Below are 15,003 nucleotides of genomic sequence, written 5' to 3'. Positions count from 1 at the left end.
TAAACATTTAAGAACTGGGTGAAATAACAGCAAAATGCATGTGGGTGGAAAATAGTGCTACAGCAAGGGAACAAGCCACATACTCTACCTCTATTTAACTTTGAGTTCCATGAATTATTTGTATCTGAAAGGTGTGTGGAGAGAACGTGTATATTCTTAACAATATGAATCCAAAATAATGAACATGTAAGAAACATTAACTTCCTTGGCAACAGACCCATGTAAAATACTTTAAAAAAACCCCAACCCACTAGGTAAGGACTGTCATGGTTGATTAATCAGGAGTGACATTCTTGGGTTGACTATTATGCTTGAAACAGAAATCTTAAAGGCTAAAGCATTCACCCAAGGAAACTGACATTTATTTTAATACTTTTTTTCTCAATTCAAAGTTCATTCTTGCTCAAAAATCTCATTTAAAAAAATAAAATGTGACATAGAACCATTTTACAAAACACCCTGTATAGGTGACTTGCAGAAGAAATAGTTTTCTATTTTGGTTAAATAATAAAGATAATTGTTAAAATACAAATAAAAATATTTGCATAGTGTGACAACGTTTTGGCCCCTCCATTCTATACGTTTCTAATGCTTAACTGAAAACCATCTACTAATGCCTAAGTTATTGAGGGAGGAGACTGTCTTTAATTACCATTTATTAAAAAAACCAACCAAACAAATAATCCTCACTCTTCACACCTACCTGTACAGATAGTTGAGGTGGATCCTTTTTCTCCGATCTCATCTCTATTACAGCTATGTTTGGTTTTTTTATCTCATCCGGTGGTTTCGGTGGCACTCGAGGAAGGGAGGTGGTGACTGTCACAGGGTGTGGTTTAACCAGAACTACTCCAGCAGGCTGCACTGAGGTGTTGCTAATTTGGGTTTGACCTTAGGACAGTTTAAAAATAAAGATTTATATAAATCTCTGAAGTCAGTGAATTAAAATCCGGGTGTCTGTGTTTCACATGAGACAGACTGCACAATCATGGACCAGTTAAAAAAATCCCTTATTAAAATTAATTCTAGTGCTTCACCAGGTGATTTTAAGGCTATCCCAGCAGAAACTGTTAACTCTGCCATTTTTTGAAATTATTCACTTTTCTTGACTACAGTGACACCTACTGTCGAAAACCAGAATAACTACAATGTGTTTGCCCTTCAAAAATTACATACTATGCTTCTTCCCCCATCTCACATTTTCTGAACCATATTCAAAATACTATTATACTTAGTATAGCATCCCACAAATTTTTGGAACACCTTTTTTTTTTTTTAATAATTATCTTCCTTAAATGCCAATGTAATATTAACCATTCCCCAAACAAAGCCTATATAAAGGTTCTGTTGAAGGTCCAAAAATACAGAAACCATGCCAACAAATTTAGTGTGTTTGGCACAATCCTACTGAAATCTTTGGGCTGAAGTCATCATAAATGCTGGATCCAAGGGCCAATGATTCGGTTTTGCTTACACAGATACCAAACCTAAAGCCAGAACAAGAACCCTAGAAATGTAAAGTGTACCAAAGAAGATACGTACAGCTAAATGAATAATTGCTCTGTCAAGATGTCGACAGACATCCAGCATGAAGAATGAGGAGAACCAGCCCATTTTAAACTGTTCTCCCAGGTAGTTTTCCCACGAGAAGGGCAGCTGCAAATCTCCTGGGCCAGAGCAAATCACTGACTTAAGAAAATGTAAGTTGTATTTCCATGAGTAGCAGTAATTAACCTTCGCACATCCCTTCTACAAGTCATTTGCTCCTACCAAGTGGAACAGCCATAGGAATGAGGTGACCTTCAAGTGGACCGTGGATCACAGGTACATCTTGGCTTGGACTAAAGAGATACTGATTTTCTTGGGTAAGTGCATATAAGGGATGCTGTTTCTTGGGGCTGGTGACAACCTTCTGCATGTGAGAACAGGTCTGTGTTCTTGCCGACTTCACCTTTGTACCTGAAACAAGAGCAGATAAACCACATGTCATCAACGCACGTACAGAATAATATCACATGCTTAGAAACTGACTCTCCTGCTTTGGGGCCTGAAAAACAGATGAGAAATGAACCAAAAAATATTTACATTGCTGCAGAATATATTGCCAAAATTAAAGGAATTCCAGTTGAAGAAGTTATAGAAGTGACTACACAGAATTCACTGAAAGTATTCCCCAAACTTCGGAACCTTCTTTGGATATAGACTTAGAAATATGTAATATTGCAGAAACCAGAAACTATTATTTATGGTATGATTAAAAAACAATACACATTTAAGCCCTTCGACCGAAACGGTTATAAATCTTTGCTGTGGGATGGAGGGAGCAAGGGAGGGAGACAGGAAGGGTGGAGCCTAGAAGTGCTAAGTTAGATGTCTCAGGATTGACAGCAACAAAGGAATTAAAACTGCAATTTTTGAACATTCGAATCTAGCAAATAAAGACACAGAAACATGAAGAATAGGACACAAGGATCGTAGTAAGTTGAAATAAAGTGTGTGATTTAGCAGGTAAGAAGAAACCCATGATTTAGGTTTGAAATACAGTATTAGAACAGCCTGCAAGCCTGGCATAAAAAAGAGAGAGAATATAGAACATAGCTGAAATGATCTCTTGTTCATCTGATTAACTGTCTCAATTTTATAAACATGCAGTTTGTCTCCAGCCACAAGACTGACAGGTACTCAAAGGAACAGGTATAATCTACAAATTCCTGATTTAACAGCTCACCGCTACTGGAACATAAAGCCATAACACATACCCATAAGTCTTGACTTGCAACACTGAAGAAGCACTGATTTTTTGGTCCCATTTTGAAAATGTATTGTTAAATAGCCAACCAGAATTAATTTGTAAGTAACAATGCCTGAGCATATAGTACAGGAGAATGTTTCTTGCAGTGTTGCACTTCTCGCTACACAGTCATGCAAGGTCTTATTCAATCTATATTCTTTGCAAACAATGGATATTATTAGGGAAATTATTAACTTTAATCTAAATGGATAAAAACATCCTCCAAAAAGGAGCCAACAATTGTGAATCAAACAGAAGTGCTTCTACTGCTATTTTAGGAAAATGAACCTGGAAAGAATCACATTGGTAACCAACTCCATATCTTCACTACAGTGAAAAATGCCATCTTATTCCTCTGTTGTTTCTAATCATCACCCTTCCTGTATTACTGGCCAGTTGACACATGGCAACAAGCACTTTTTAGCTCTGTCCACATTTAATAGCTTTCTAATTAATTGAAGAATAAAAATTATTACAAAATCTAGGGATAATAAAGATTGATAATGTGACATTTAACAAATACAGACAAACAAGTAAAACAATTCACTCAAGAAGTGGTATTTTTGTACACACAACTTATGGCTTATAAGCCTAGAAACAAGACCAGCAAGTCATAACTCTTAAATGAAAAAACCACAGGTCAGAAAGAAGAAGGTCTCTGAAAAAGACTTTAAGGTCATGTTTCGATAAGCAATGCGATGAGAAATCGCAACACAATGGTGTTGTCAAAGGGATAAATGTAACCCCCAGATGTCTCAACAGGATGCCAGTGAGGTGGAGCACGAGAAGACATCCATATATGATAATACTGTATTCCATACAAATTCCCTATCTCTGTAAGTACTAAAATAGCTTGGACATTAAAAAGCCTTTTTCATTTTTCAAAGGAAAATCACCTGGAAATGGAAGTAGCTGTAAACTGGAGCCAAAACTTCACTATAAATCAGATAGAAAATTGGAAGTGCTCCATTTAGTTTTGAACCATAAGGTATCTCATCATGGGAAGAAGGAATTAAGGGCAGGATTTCTAATGTCTTTAAATGATGACGAGCACGTGCCTTTCTGCAAAGCACACATTAGCCAGAAAAGTTGTTCTTTAGTCAAAGACAAATAACTGGACTCAGCAAAATAAATAGATATAGTTCAGTGGCTTGTGATTTAGCAGAGGTCGTACCACATGATCTAAGAGTCTCCCCTGGCCTTGAACTTTTGAGTAAAAGCAGAAATTGGCAACGTATCTGTAATATCGCCAACTTGTAAAAACAAGGTTCTCACAGTAAGAATGATTAAGTACTGTATACACACAGCACCTCATTTTAATTGCTTTCAACTTTTCATTTCCCCCTGAAAAGTTTATTTGCACTGGGCTGAAACTAGACATTTAATTAAACTTAGCTTTAAAAACCTAGTGGTTTACATGTATTTATCAGTTCAAACTATGCAAGAAAACAACTCTGACTTTTTTTAAAAATGTTCTCTTACTCATAAAAGTATTATTTGGATTTTTTTTCCTAACTTCCCATAAGAAACCAAGCATTAGTCACTGCAGTTTATTTGCAAAGAAAACGGCTGAGTTATAAAATTATTGAAAAGAGACTCTCCAGATGGCCATCTCAGTCTTAAATAAACATCCTTATTCTAACACTAATTTAAAACAAGCTCAATGGACTGCTCTAACAAAACAGAGTCATTTAATAAGTCTGGATTTTCCAGCCAATCAAACCCAAGGCCAAGGACTCCCAATAATTTTTAAGCCTTTATCACCTGGTACATCAAGGCCAGCAAAGGAATCTGTGGGTGCGGATTCGTGAAGGAAAAACCAACCATGCCTAATGTGAGCAAGATTTCTTTCTTTCTTTCTTTTTTTTAAAGAACCTGGTGCTTTAAAGTGCTCGTTCAACTTCGTTTTATTTACACTCCTACCATAGGAGTCCAGATCTGTTTCTAATTTTATTATTTATACTTTCCTGCCATAACAGCATCTTTCAGAACAGCAGCCCTCAAAAACGTTTAACTAATTTGTCTTCATGAGACCCATGTGAAACAAAGAATATTACTTTTGGGTTTTATTGGCAAGATGTAGGAAAGCACAAAAATTAAGCAGCTTGACCAACTGTCTTATATGAAGAGTCGAAGACAAGTAATGCCAGTATCAAACGAAGGCCGACCTCAGTCTAAAGCCATTAAAATTAGAAAACCTGGAAACAGGACACATATTAATTGGAGTGCTATTCTTTTAATCAACATGCAAAAAATTCTGTATTCTTCCTTTCTTCCCTTAGATAAGAATACAAGGGGGTGTCTTTATTTGCTGTCAAGATAGAGACACAAACATAATTTTCTGTAATTACAGTTTGATGTGAAATGAAGCAATGAATTTTATTTCACCATTGCAAACACATACGTTGTTGTACTGCTGTGGTACGACTTAAAGACTTGGAAGAGAATCACTGTGGGTAAAGGCAGTCCAGAGTTCATCCTGTTTGCAAGCAAATAGCTTTTAAACTCTATTTGTCACATGCAGGAGTTCTGCAAGATCAAATGCAGCACAGATCCAGTACACAGCCAAAGCACAGGAGCAGCTTATTACAACTGCACGAAACCTCTGCCTTTACATTTCACTGGCACTACTGAATTAAACACGTTATCAGTAGAAAACGAGTAGTATCAAATGACCAAACAACTTAATTATAATGAGATTGGGGTAGGGGGCACCTTTTCTGCCTCTTTACAAGGTATTGTTTCTGGAATGATTAAATTGGCCTCCCTGGAAAGGTTGCGACCTTCTATAAAGGACAAGAGCCCAATAAATATGGAAGAAAAATGTCATTTAGGACTCAGCAAAAGCAGAACTGCTGATTAAATATTTTTAAAGAAGTGTCTGTTCTCAATCCAAATCCTAGAAGTCAATGTATCTTGTTACTGCTACAGTAAGTGCTTAACTAGCACAAATCTTATTCAAAAAAATCCGTACAGAATAAACTAAATTATAGGTGTGCAGCACAGCCAGCAGTCTGAAAGAGTGAGATGGTCATGCTGGTCCTTCAAATGAGTATACGGGTGTTTTTCACAGGAAAAAGAAGCATTTCAAGAGAGGCAAAATAAAATACATAAGCAACAAGACTAGTAGTTTTCATACACCAAGTTCTCACCTTTTAAAAACACTCTTCCAGACTTTTGCAGGACTATAACCCACATTTTCCAGGAGGGCTATGAGTATTCTAAGTACTTTCTACAAATAACATTTTTTCTTCACGGATCACAACTGGGTGCCAGAGCACAGGTAAGAAAAGTGCCAGAAAATGGCATAAAGGCTACGCTAAGCTTAATAAGAGATTCTTGTGCTATTTTGAAGATTTGCCACTGTGGATGTACATCATAATGTCAAAAAAAAAAAAAAATCCCAATGCCGCAGTGCTTGTCTTCAAAGACATATATATGTCTTATACCATACATTTTAACAGCCTAAAAACATGGTCTCATCAAGTGACTGCCTTCTCCTGTTAACCTCTTACATTTCATACAGAACATAATATTTTGACAGTTATAATAAAAACTCGGACACCATTTCTTAAACATGACAGTTAACATTGCATCACGTGTGTTCTCCCTGTATGGGGAACAACAGCATAAGCGCAAGAAGCATAGAGGTAAGCCAGCTAATATTTTGCCATTGATATTCATCCTATTAACTCATCGATTAAATAACCATAAAAAGTTAGTACAAAAAAAGTTCTAGTCCACATTTAAGCCTGACTTGACTAACAAAAGAAAGGTTACCAATGCTTCCGATTGATGTCTTTCAATATTTTCAAGTTAATATTAATAGATGTTAATATTAATAGATGTCATCTTCACACCCATCAATTTAAATTTTCATCTTTAAATTCATGTATTAGAGGTGGAAAAGAAATGTCAGGTTTCCTTAATTTTTCAAATCTTGGTAGATTTCTTAACTCTGGATGAATCAGTCATTTAAGTTACACGACTGGATAAACATGACATGAAGAATACATCTCAGGAACCTTTATCAAAAGACGAGTTAGTTTTTCAACACACTAAGCTTTCAGGTGTTTATGTCATTACTTCCAGCAATTCAGCTGTTTAAGAATTGGGCAACAATAAATATATATTAATATGTTTTACTAAACTTCGAAAGAAGTATGGATTTGATAATCTAAAATAAGTGAGATACACACCAAGCAAATCTGAAAACCTAGTGGTATTTTTTAGTTTTGGAAAGAGCATCTTTTAACCCTACTGTAGATGCTTAAGCTTTAAGCTGAAGAGCAGCTGAATTACAATTCAACAGTTTCATTTATACAAGGAATTCCTAGTAGAAAAATCAGGAACACCTCATTCATATCAAAGAATTACTTACCTCTAACACACTCTATCACCTTGGGTCTTTGAAGTTTAGATCTGGGAGAGGGAGAGTTGAATCTCAGATACGGCGCTTTTTTAAGCGTGCTGCGATGGCCCTGGTAAATCGGTTTCCCGTAAACTTGGCACAGGTAGTCTTCGTTTTGTACCATTTCACTTCCATTCACAGGTCCCTGACACCCATGCAAAAAAAAGTAGTTTACCATTCTATGAAAATTTGAACACATCAGTAGTGTTGCAGAAGTCTAGAGAAAAAATGTAAGAAGTTCTGCAACAAACAGTATATGTTGCAAGCACCCTTGAAAACTTACGCATACAGAATACATACAAGAAGCTTACCAGCAGCTGAATAAAATAGCACGTGCTGGGTAAAACAAATTCGTAACACGACAATGAATTCCAAACTGCTATACACACTTAGCTTCAGCTTCTACAGCACATGAAAACCAGGACAATTCTGACAACAGAAATCCACAGGACAGGGCTATCGCTCTCATTTAAAATTATCACAGCTACACATACAATTTTTCACATGAATACTGCAATCTGAAGCGTAACAGTCACTACCAAAAAGGAAACCAACTACTTAGGAACTCACATCTGCCCTTTTTTCTTTCCTTTCAGAAGAAAAGTAAGTTTTAAGCCTCTGTTTGCTTGTGTTATCCTCTCCTTGCTTCTGCAATGGCTTAGCTGCAGATAAAGGCTTCTTTGTCGAGCATCTTTGGATTTTTTGAGGTTTCGCTTTAATTTCTTTATTGGTCTTCACAGCCTTGATGTTTTGGGCTCTCTCAATCCATGGGAACTTTTGATCGGTTTTTACTTGCTTCAAATCATTTCTTGCCATTTCAGCCTAAGGATAAAACATAAACATAATAAAAGGAGATTTTATCTTCAAGGCTATGAGAAGGGTCTGTGGCTAACTTTGAAGTTCTAAGAAATGGCCTGGTTTTCATGTTAGCCAGTAACTGTGACCAGTGATTTTCATTAAGCAATTCAAGTTTTAAAATAGAGGTAAATATTTTATTATAGGATACTATATGCTAGGAATAATAAGCAGCTTTCTCATGTTTTCAAGTTGTGAGTGAATTGTGTTTAACTATTGACGTGAAAGAACTATGTAAGGTGGAAAAATAGAATGCAAAAAACTGAACTCGTTATTTCCAGCCATACCTGGATTTCTACGCTGATTGCCTTAATCCACTCATCCACAGTCTTTCTGATACGAATCTCTTCCAATACATCTCTGAAATAGAAGAAAGAACTATTTTAGGTCGGTGCTTCTTAAATTCCACAGATGTGCTCCTGGGAAAGTAGTGACCTATAAACACTATAAAAAGAGAAACCCAGAACACAGAGACAGTAAGATTATGAACATCTACAGTCTCCAAAAGGCACTAAGCACACCCTGTTTGAGTTTCCCAAACCTAAATATACTCTTATAGATGATGCCATCTGCAAACATCCCCCCAGTGGTATATACTAACTTTATTTCAAACATCTATGAATTAGTGGCAGCCAGGTGTCAGTTCATGTTTTGATGAAAAACTGAAAAAACAAGGCAACAAAAGAATTCCAACTCAAAACCAAAAAGCAGATGACAAAATTACTACTTCCTCTAAAAGATAATCATAGCGGATATCATGCCTGCAAAACATCTTTACATGAAGAGAATAGTTATCTTCCTCAAGAAAACACAAGATTAAGGAGCATTTTAATAGGAGAACTTCCATTATGATTCAAGGAGGAGTAATTAACATCACTAAGTAAAAGTTCAAAAGCCAAAGATCTGCTGTAGGATGACTCACTCTGTAACATTTACAGGTTAATGAAACATCTTTTGTTCAGATTTATGAAATTACTGTTTAATTTTCCTATTAATGCAAGTTTGTCTATAAAAAGCTAAACGCCTCCTTGTCATGACAGCAGAGCAGTTTGTTCAGACGATACAGTCTCAGAATTTAGATTTAAGTTCTGGAGCATAGATCATACCACGTTTCAGGTACTTGTCAAAAAATTCACTTCACATCAGGAGGGTCAAAAAACATTTGAAGTTCAAGAGAATCACCTCATGATCACTAAGAAGAGTCAATAAATACTTCTGCAGGGAGCTGTACTGATTCTTCAATGATTGGAATTTAAAAAAAAACATTAAAAGAGAGGTGAAAAAAGGTGAGCATATACAATGAGCAGCCACACAAAGCACTGAATAATAGGGTCTAACCTGTTTGTTGTCAAGGCGTTAATAAAACCATACGTGGCATCCCTTTCTTTTGCGCGAATAACAGCTTCCAAGTTTTCTTCAAGGATTTTTTTATTGTTTTGAACTCCTCTCAAAATCCTTTCAGCATCCCTCAGTATAGATTTGGGCACTTTAACATTTTGAAGGAAGGATGGTTCCTTGAGCTGTTGATGTTCAGGAAGATCAGATGCAACCGTCGGTTTTTTTGACTGAAATTGAAACAGAACTACTAGCGCTTAATCAGAGATTGTCATTTCCATTTTCTACACACCGGTCAGACTTCCTATTAATCTATTATCAAATCAAGGCCCAGCATATGGAATACCATCCACATGTACTATAATCAACTGCAATTACTCAAGAACATTCAATACATTGCACATATATTTAAAAGTCAAGCAAATGGAAAGAAAACCAAAAGCTCTCAAACACTGAATGATGTAATGTAAGGGAAGCAATGCTAATGAAGCAAATAAGCATGTGAAAAGATGGCAATTAGACACATGAAGTATTACATGCAAATCTCTCCATGTAAGAGTATTTAAGTATAATTAAAAGTATATTAAAAAATAAAGTCATCTAAATATATGCACTCGCTTGGCATCAAACTATTCAAAGAAACAGCAGACAATATACAGAAGTCTTAACAACAACAAAATAAACCCCGCAACAGCACCATGATCTTCTCCTCCTTTCGCTGATTTTTACTTTTCATAAGAAACAATGAAGCAACTTTTAGCCTTTACTTTGCAGAATCATTTTACAGAGATAAATCGAGCATATATTAGCTGCTAGATACAAAAGGAAGGGACACGAGTACATGGGAAACACGGAGCCACACAACTGAAGTTCTCACATTCATTCTCACACTCCTGATGAAATCCAGAGGCCCCCAAATAGAGTGCTTCATTTTCCAGAAAGGAAGTAGAAAATGAAAAAAAAAATTATAAATGCATGCAAAGAAGTCTCAAAACAAAACCAAAATACTCCAACTTGAGTAGACTCTGAAAGCATTTTCTGAATAAACAGAAAAAAAAACACCTCACAGATCAAGAATTAGTTTTGGCTTTAAGGCTACTCTTTTATCAAATGAGAATTAAAGAAAAGTTTATTTTCTAACAGCTGCACTGTACAAAGCCCAATGGACACAACAAAAGAGAAATCAACGTACTGATCCCGTGATTTTGGTTTTGCCCAGTGAGAAAAGGACAATATACCAAATTATTTACCAATTTTATATTGGTTTTCATTTTTAAATAAAGCTTTTTGACAGATACTATCTCAATAAGACAGGTGAAATTTGTGAGAAAATTTAAGAAATACAGATACATGTTCAACTATAAAATGATGTAGACTTGCCAGTTAGACTCAAACCATGAAATGGCAATTGTATTAGCAGCCCGCACCATGCCTGTTTTGAGGCAGCAGCTTTTTGTCTGTATTTACATCTGTATTATTCCCTCAAAAAAGCTCACCAAGATTGAATAAGTCAAAGAACAAGTTAAATTTTACTTTGGGTAATGTTATCTGTACATAATTGCAATTAAAAAAAATATAGGTATGCAATAGCTACTGTAGTGTTATTGCAAGCATATTCAAAACTGTTTCAGTATTACAGTATTTAAAACAAATAAAAAACCCCAAACAAAACATAAAAATTCAAAGTGTACCTTAATAAGATCATTCATGTCTGATTTCCATGAATTTGCTTCCTAAAAAGACAGAAGAAGAGCTATTGAAACTTATTTAAAAGACAAATATGTCAAGGTAAAATCTAGAGTAGATATTTGATCAGTGTAAACGGGCACAATTAATTCCTTGTGAACTAATAAACCTCATTGCGCATTTCTTTTGGATTACAGCACCACCTTCTGTTCCATCACAATCCATCTCAGTTAGTTCCAGCCCTTCATTTCTTTGTATGACAAAGCTACTGGTCATTTATTCCAAACATTTATTTTCTCCCTCTACATATCTCTCAAAGATAAGAAGTCAGTCGCTCAGTATCTAATTGACTCTCACGTCATCATGCCTTTCTTCCTACTGACCTTTTTCATAAGAAAGAAGATATTTCAATCCATTTACGTCTCTGTGTCTTTCTCACGTGCCATTCCTTCTCCCATTTTGTCCTGCTCTGTGCTGCCTATCCTAACGTATGTAATTCAATGTAAGGTTTTACAATAGCAATAGCGGTAAGCAAATATTTGCAACATAAATGGTGCACATGGCATTGACTCACTTAGTAAGAACAGTTAAACTTGTAATTTGCTGATATCTTAAAAAAATCCATGAAACAATGCATCAGATGAAGCTATGTTTTGTAAAGATACAGCAACAAATGACTGGCACATAAAACAGGGTATTTTTAGGGAAATACACCAGCTGAAACCTTCAACCACAGAAATGAACCAACAGAATCAAAGCTATTATGTTCCAAGCCAAGTCAAAACCCCCTGAATTCTCCAGTCTTTCTTCTTTCCCACCGCTTATGTTTATAAAAGAACAGAGGAGCACAGCAGACAGGCTAAATGATCAGTAATACCTTGTTTCCACATGGAACCAGGTTAACAAACAGATAAAAGCTTCAATTTTCAAAAGCTAGACAAGTTACATGCTGCCAGCACAGAACTATTTTAGCATCAAAGGTACAAAATCATTAGCTTGAGAAACAATACAATAATCTATACCAGGCAATTCTTTAGGAACAGCACTCGTTACAAAAAGAAATAGCAAAATGAGAACTGAAGTAGCTTAAGTCATCCCTAAAATTAACTGCAAATAAGCAGAACATTCTTCTTTCCCAAATGTTACATCAGCTCTGTCGCTCCAATATCGCAGAGAGACAGCCAGGAGAAAACGGGCACTGAAAATGTCCAAAGCCTTCAAACAAACAAATAAATAAAACATCTTTTTCTACTTTTCTAACCTGTTTTATGTTTGGCAGAATGGCAGTAAGACCCTCTACACTGCATCCTCCTTGAGACATCGTTACTCAGGTTCAAAGCCCTTCCACACACAAAGACTGCAATATTTCAAGTAATTGTGAACAAATGTCAGTCTTTGTAAAAAGGCAGAAACAAGGGCAACATTTTCACTGATACCAGACTTCTAAGCTTTTCTCTACATTTTTTATTCCCCTTATTCAAACTCCTGGTCATTGTGATAACACGGACTTTACCTGCAGCATGTCACGCATTTCTCTTCTCAATTGGCCAAGATCTTCAAGTAAATCATCTGCTTTTTTCACCGTTTTCTCCACTGAATTGCCATTTTGGAAGGAGCTTTCAAAAGCAGGAAGTGAGTCTGTATGCAAAGCAGGATGCCTGATGGGAGAAATACTCTTGATTAAAAGTCTCACGGCTCCTCATGTGGCCCAAGAAAGCCGCCAATTTTGAAACTGAGCATGAGTTTCAAGTGGAAGAATACCAAACCTTTATATAAAGTGGAATTGACTTTTTCAGCTGAGGTTAAAGACAGGTTATTGGGTTTTCTCTGTTTACCACTTAACACCTCGAGCAGTATCCTTGTATTTTGAACAGTGAAATTATATCCAAAATTCAGATCTAATAGTGCAACATTTAAAATTTGGATACCTTGCCATTTGAAACAATTAATATGTACATATGTAGCTGTTTCTGTAGTGAAATTATGACATCAAATTTTTGCCTGGGGAAAATGTGTTTTAGACTGGATGTCCCAGAACATTTCCTCACCTACTCTAAAGCTTAGAAATAATGAGGCAGTTGCTGCTCCTTCCCAAAGCAGGCAGCTCAGGGTCCCACTGACAAAGGCAACCCCACTTTTACACAAAGCCTGCACAGCTGCCTCCCCGACACCACTGCCGAGCTGCTGCGATAGAAGAAACACACCAAGAAGACAGAAAAACACTCTTGAGTGACACCCACTGACCTCTGAGAAAGGTGTTACGAATCACCTTTAGCAACAAGCTTTCATCTACCTTCAGCACGACTGAACTGCAGAAGCGGCATAGAAATACCGGTCCTGCAGGGTTTTACTGCAAGAGCAGCTTTGTCAGACTCAAGGACCACACCAGTGACTCTATTACACCATCAATATCTTTCTCGATTTCATTAAAAACAAACAAACAAAAAAATCCCAATTTTGGACTGTTATGTCTATTTACCTGTCTCTCTCAGAATGCCAGCTCATTTTATTACTGTTTAATGCTGCCGCCTTGGAAGACTCGATTTGCCTCAGTGGCATTTCTTCAGAATTCAGAATATGCTCAACAAGTCTCCCTTCACCTAAGGCAGAAGAAAACAAAGTTAAGTTTGTTCTACATATTTAATACTTTCTTTTCCTTTCCAGATATTTCACCATTATTTAATACCAACAATAGTAAAAATATTTTTTAGATTTTAGAATATAAATTTACTTCAGATAAGTTTCATAAAACCACTCACACTAATCTACCTTACTATGACTGATTTACATTAGCAAAGTCAGAGAACAGATGAATGAAACTGTGACAGCAATTAACTGCGTCCCAGGAAAACATTCTGTCCATAATGTCACAGATCTGTTCTTCTTTTGTCGCATTTAATTTATTCATGGACCCTGGCAACAACAGGAACATGTGACAGCTTTGTAAAAAAGAGACAGAAGCAGCAGTCTGAGAAGGATCTGATGAAGACAAACAGGCATTTTGTCTGTGATAGAGTACACCGACTGGATCTTTTAAATGTTCTTCCTCAGTCTAAGATCCTCAAGCAATTCTAAGCACAACTAGCTAAAAAAAGATGCTTTATTTTTTGATTAAGTCTTCAAAACTGAGTTTCATGCCACTAAGCTGATTAAAAGCAGCAAAAGAAATTTACTTCCTTTGCTTTAGACATGCTATTTTCATTAAGATTACCTAGACACCCTATGAATGCGTGTTTTTGTGAAAAAAATAAATCAGTTTAACCAATGATAATGACTAAGTTATTGAGTACATCTTAAGTTTTTCATCATTCTAATATAATCTTCTTTAAACCTGACAATGAAAGGTCACTTAATTTTTCATCTGAGAAAACATTTCAGTGAGCAATCATGTCAAGATGCTGTCGATTAAATCAGTATTGTCACTAAGTCTTCAGTTGGTTAAGAGCGACTTATCCACAAAATTAACCCTTCCCAAATATAATTTCAAATATTCTGAATATATGTATTTAAGTGCCAGCAACCCAACAGCTCAGAATAGGTGAGGACCACACAAAGTGAAGCCCAGGGTGTACTGTTCATGCCAGTAAAGGACAGGAGTATCTTACTCAAATACCTTCTCTGGTGGATTTGGGAATATTTTCCTTTTCTGCTAGAGGGTTTTCATACCTTCACTTGTGGATTTGGGAATATTTTCCTTTTCTGTTACAGGGTTTTCTTTCTTTGAGATTTTCATATTTTTTGATACAGGTTCTGGAGCATATCTCCGAGGAATTGGCGTCTGTAGAGAAGACTTTTGTGTATGAATGCCACAATTTTGAAATTGGCTTGAATATGCTTCAGAGAGGAAAAAAAAAAAAAAAAGATATTTAAATGTTAATAATTCATAGGAAAACAAATCTAGACAAAAAAATCATGCCAATATTAC

At 36.0% G+C, this 15,003-nt stretch overlaps 1 protein-coding gene across 7 annotated transcripts in view; it reads right to left on the bottom strand.

Moving 5' to 3' along the window:
- KIAA0586 (KIAA0586 ortholog) overlaps positions 1-15,003 on the bottom strand; it is a 71,849-nt gene that overhangs the window by 50,020 nt on the left and 6,826 nt on the right. For 5 of the 7 annotated variants that reach the window (XM_065636308.1, XM_065636310.1, XM_065636312.1 and 2 more), the window contains exons 8-18: positions 14,745-14,912; positions 13,558-13,678; positions 12,592-12,736; positions 11,084-11,125; positions 10,270-10,317; positions 9,396-9,622; positions 8,345-8,417; positions 7,773-8,024; positions 7,173-7,347; positions 1,771-1,959; positions 704-891 (exon numbers count right to left, since the gene is read on the bottom strand). In XM_065636308.1, the coding sequence (XP_065492380.1) occupies positions 704-891; positions 1,771-1,959; positions 7,173-7,347; positions 7,773-8,024; positions 8,345-8,417; positions 9,396-9,622; positions 10,270-10,317; positions 11,084-11,125; positions 12,592-12,736; positions 13,558-13,678; positions 14,745-14,912 (1,628 nt within the window). The remainder of the gene's footprint in view (positions 1-703; positions 892-1,770; positions 1,960-7,172; positions 7,348-7,772; positions 8,025-8,344; positions 8,418-9,395; positions 9,623-10,269; positions 10,318-11,083; positions 11,126-12,591; positions 12,737-13,557; positions 13,679-14,744; positions 14,913-15,003) is intronic. The other 2 variants (XM_065636311.1, XM_065636314.1) reach the window with 1 other exon arrangement.

The sequence above is a fragment of the Caloenas nicobarica genome, chromosome 5 (genome assembly GCF_036013445.1).
Source record: "Caloenas nicobarica isolate bCalNic1 chromosome 5, bCalNic1.hap1, whole genome shotgun sequence".
In the NCBI taxonomy this organism is placed as follows: Eukaryota; Metazoa; Chordata; class Aves; order Columbiformes; family Columbidae; genus Caloenas; species Caloenas nicobarica.
This window is presented reverse-complemented; position numbering and strand designations above follow the sequence as displayed.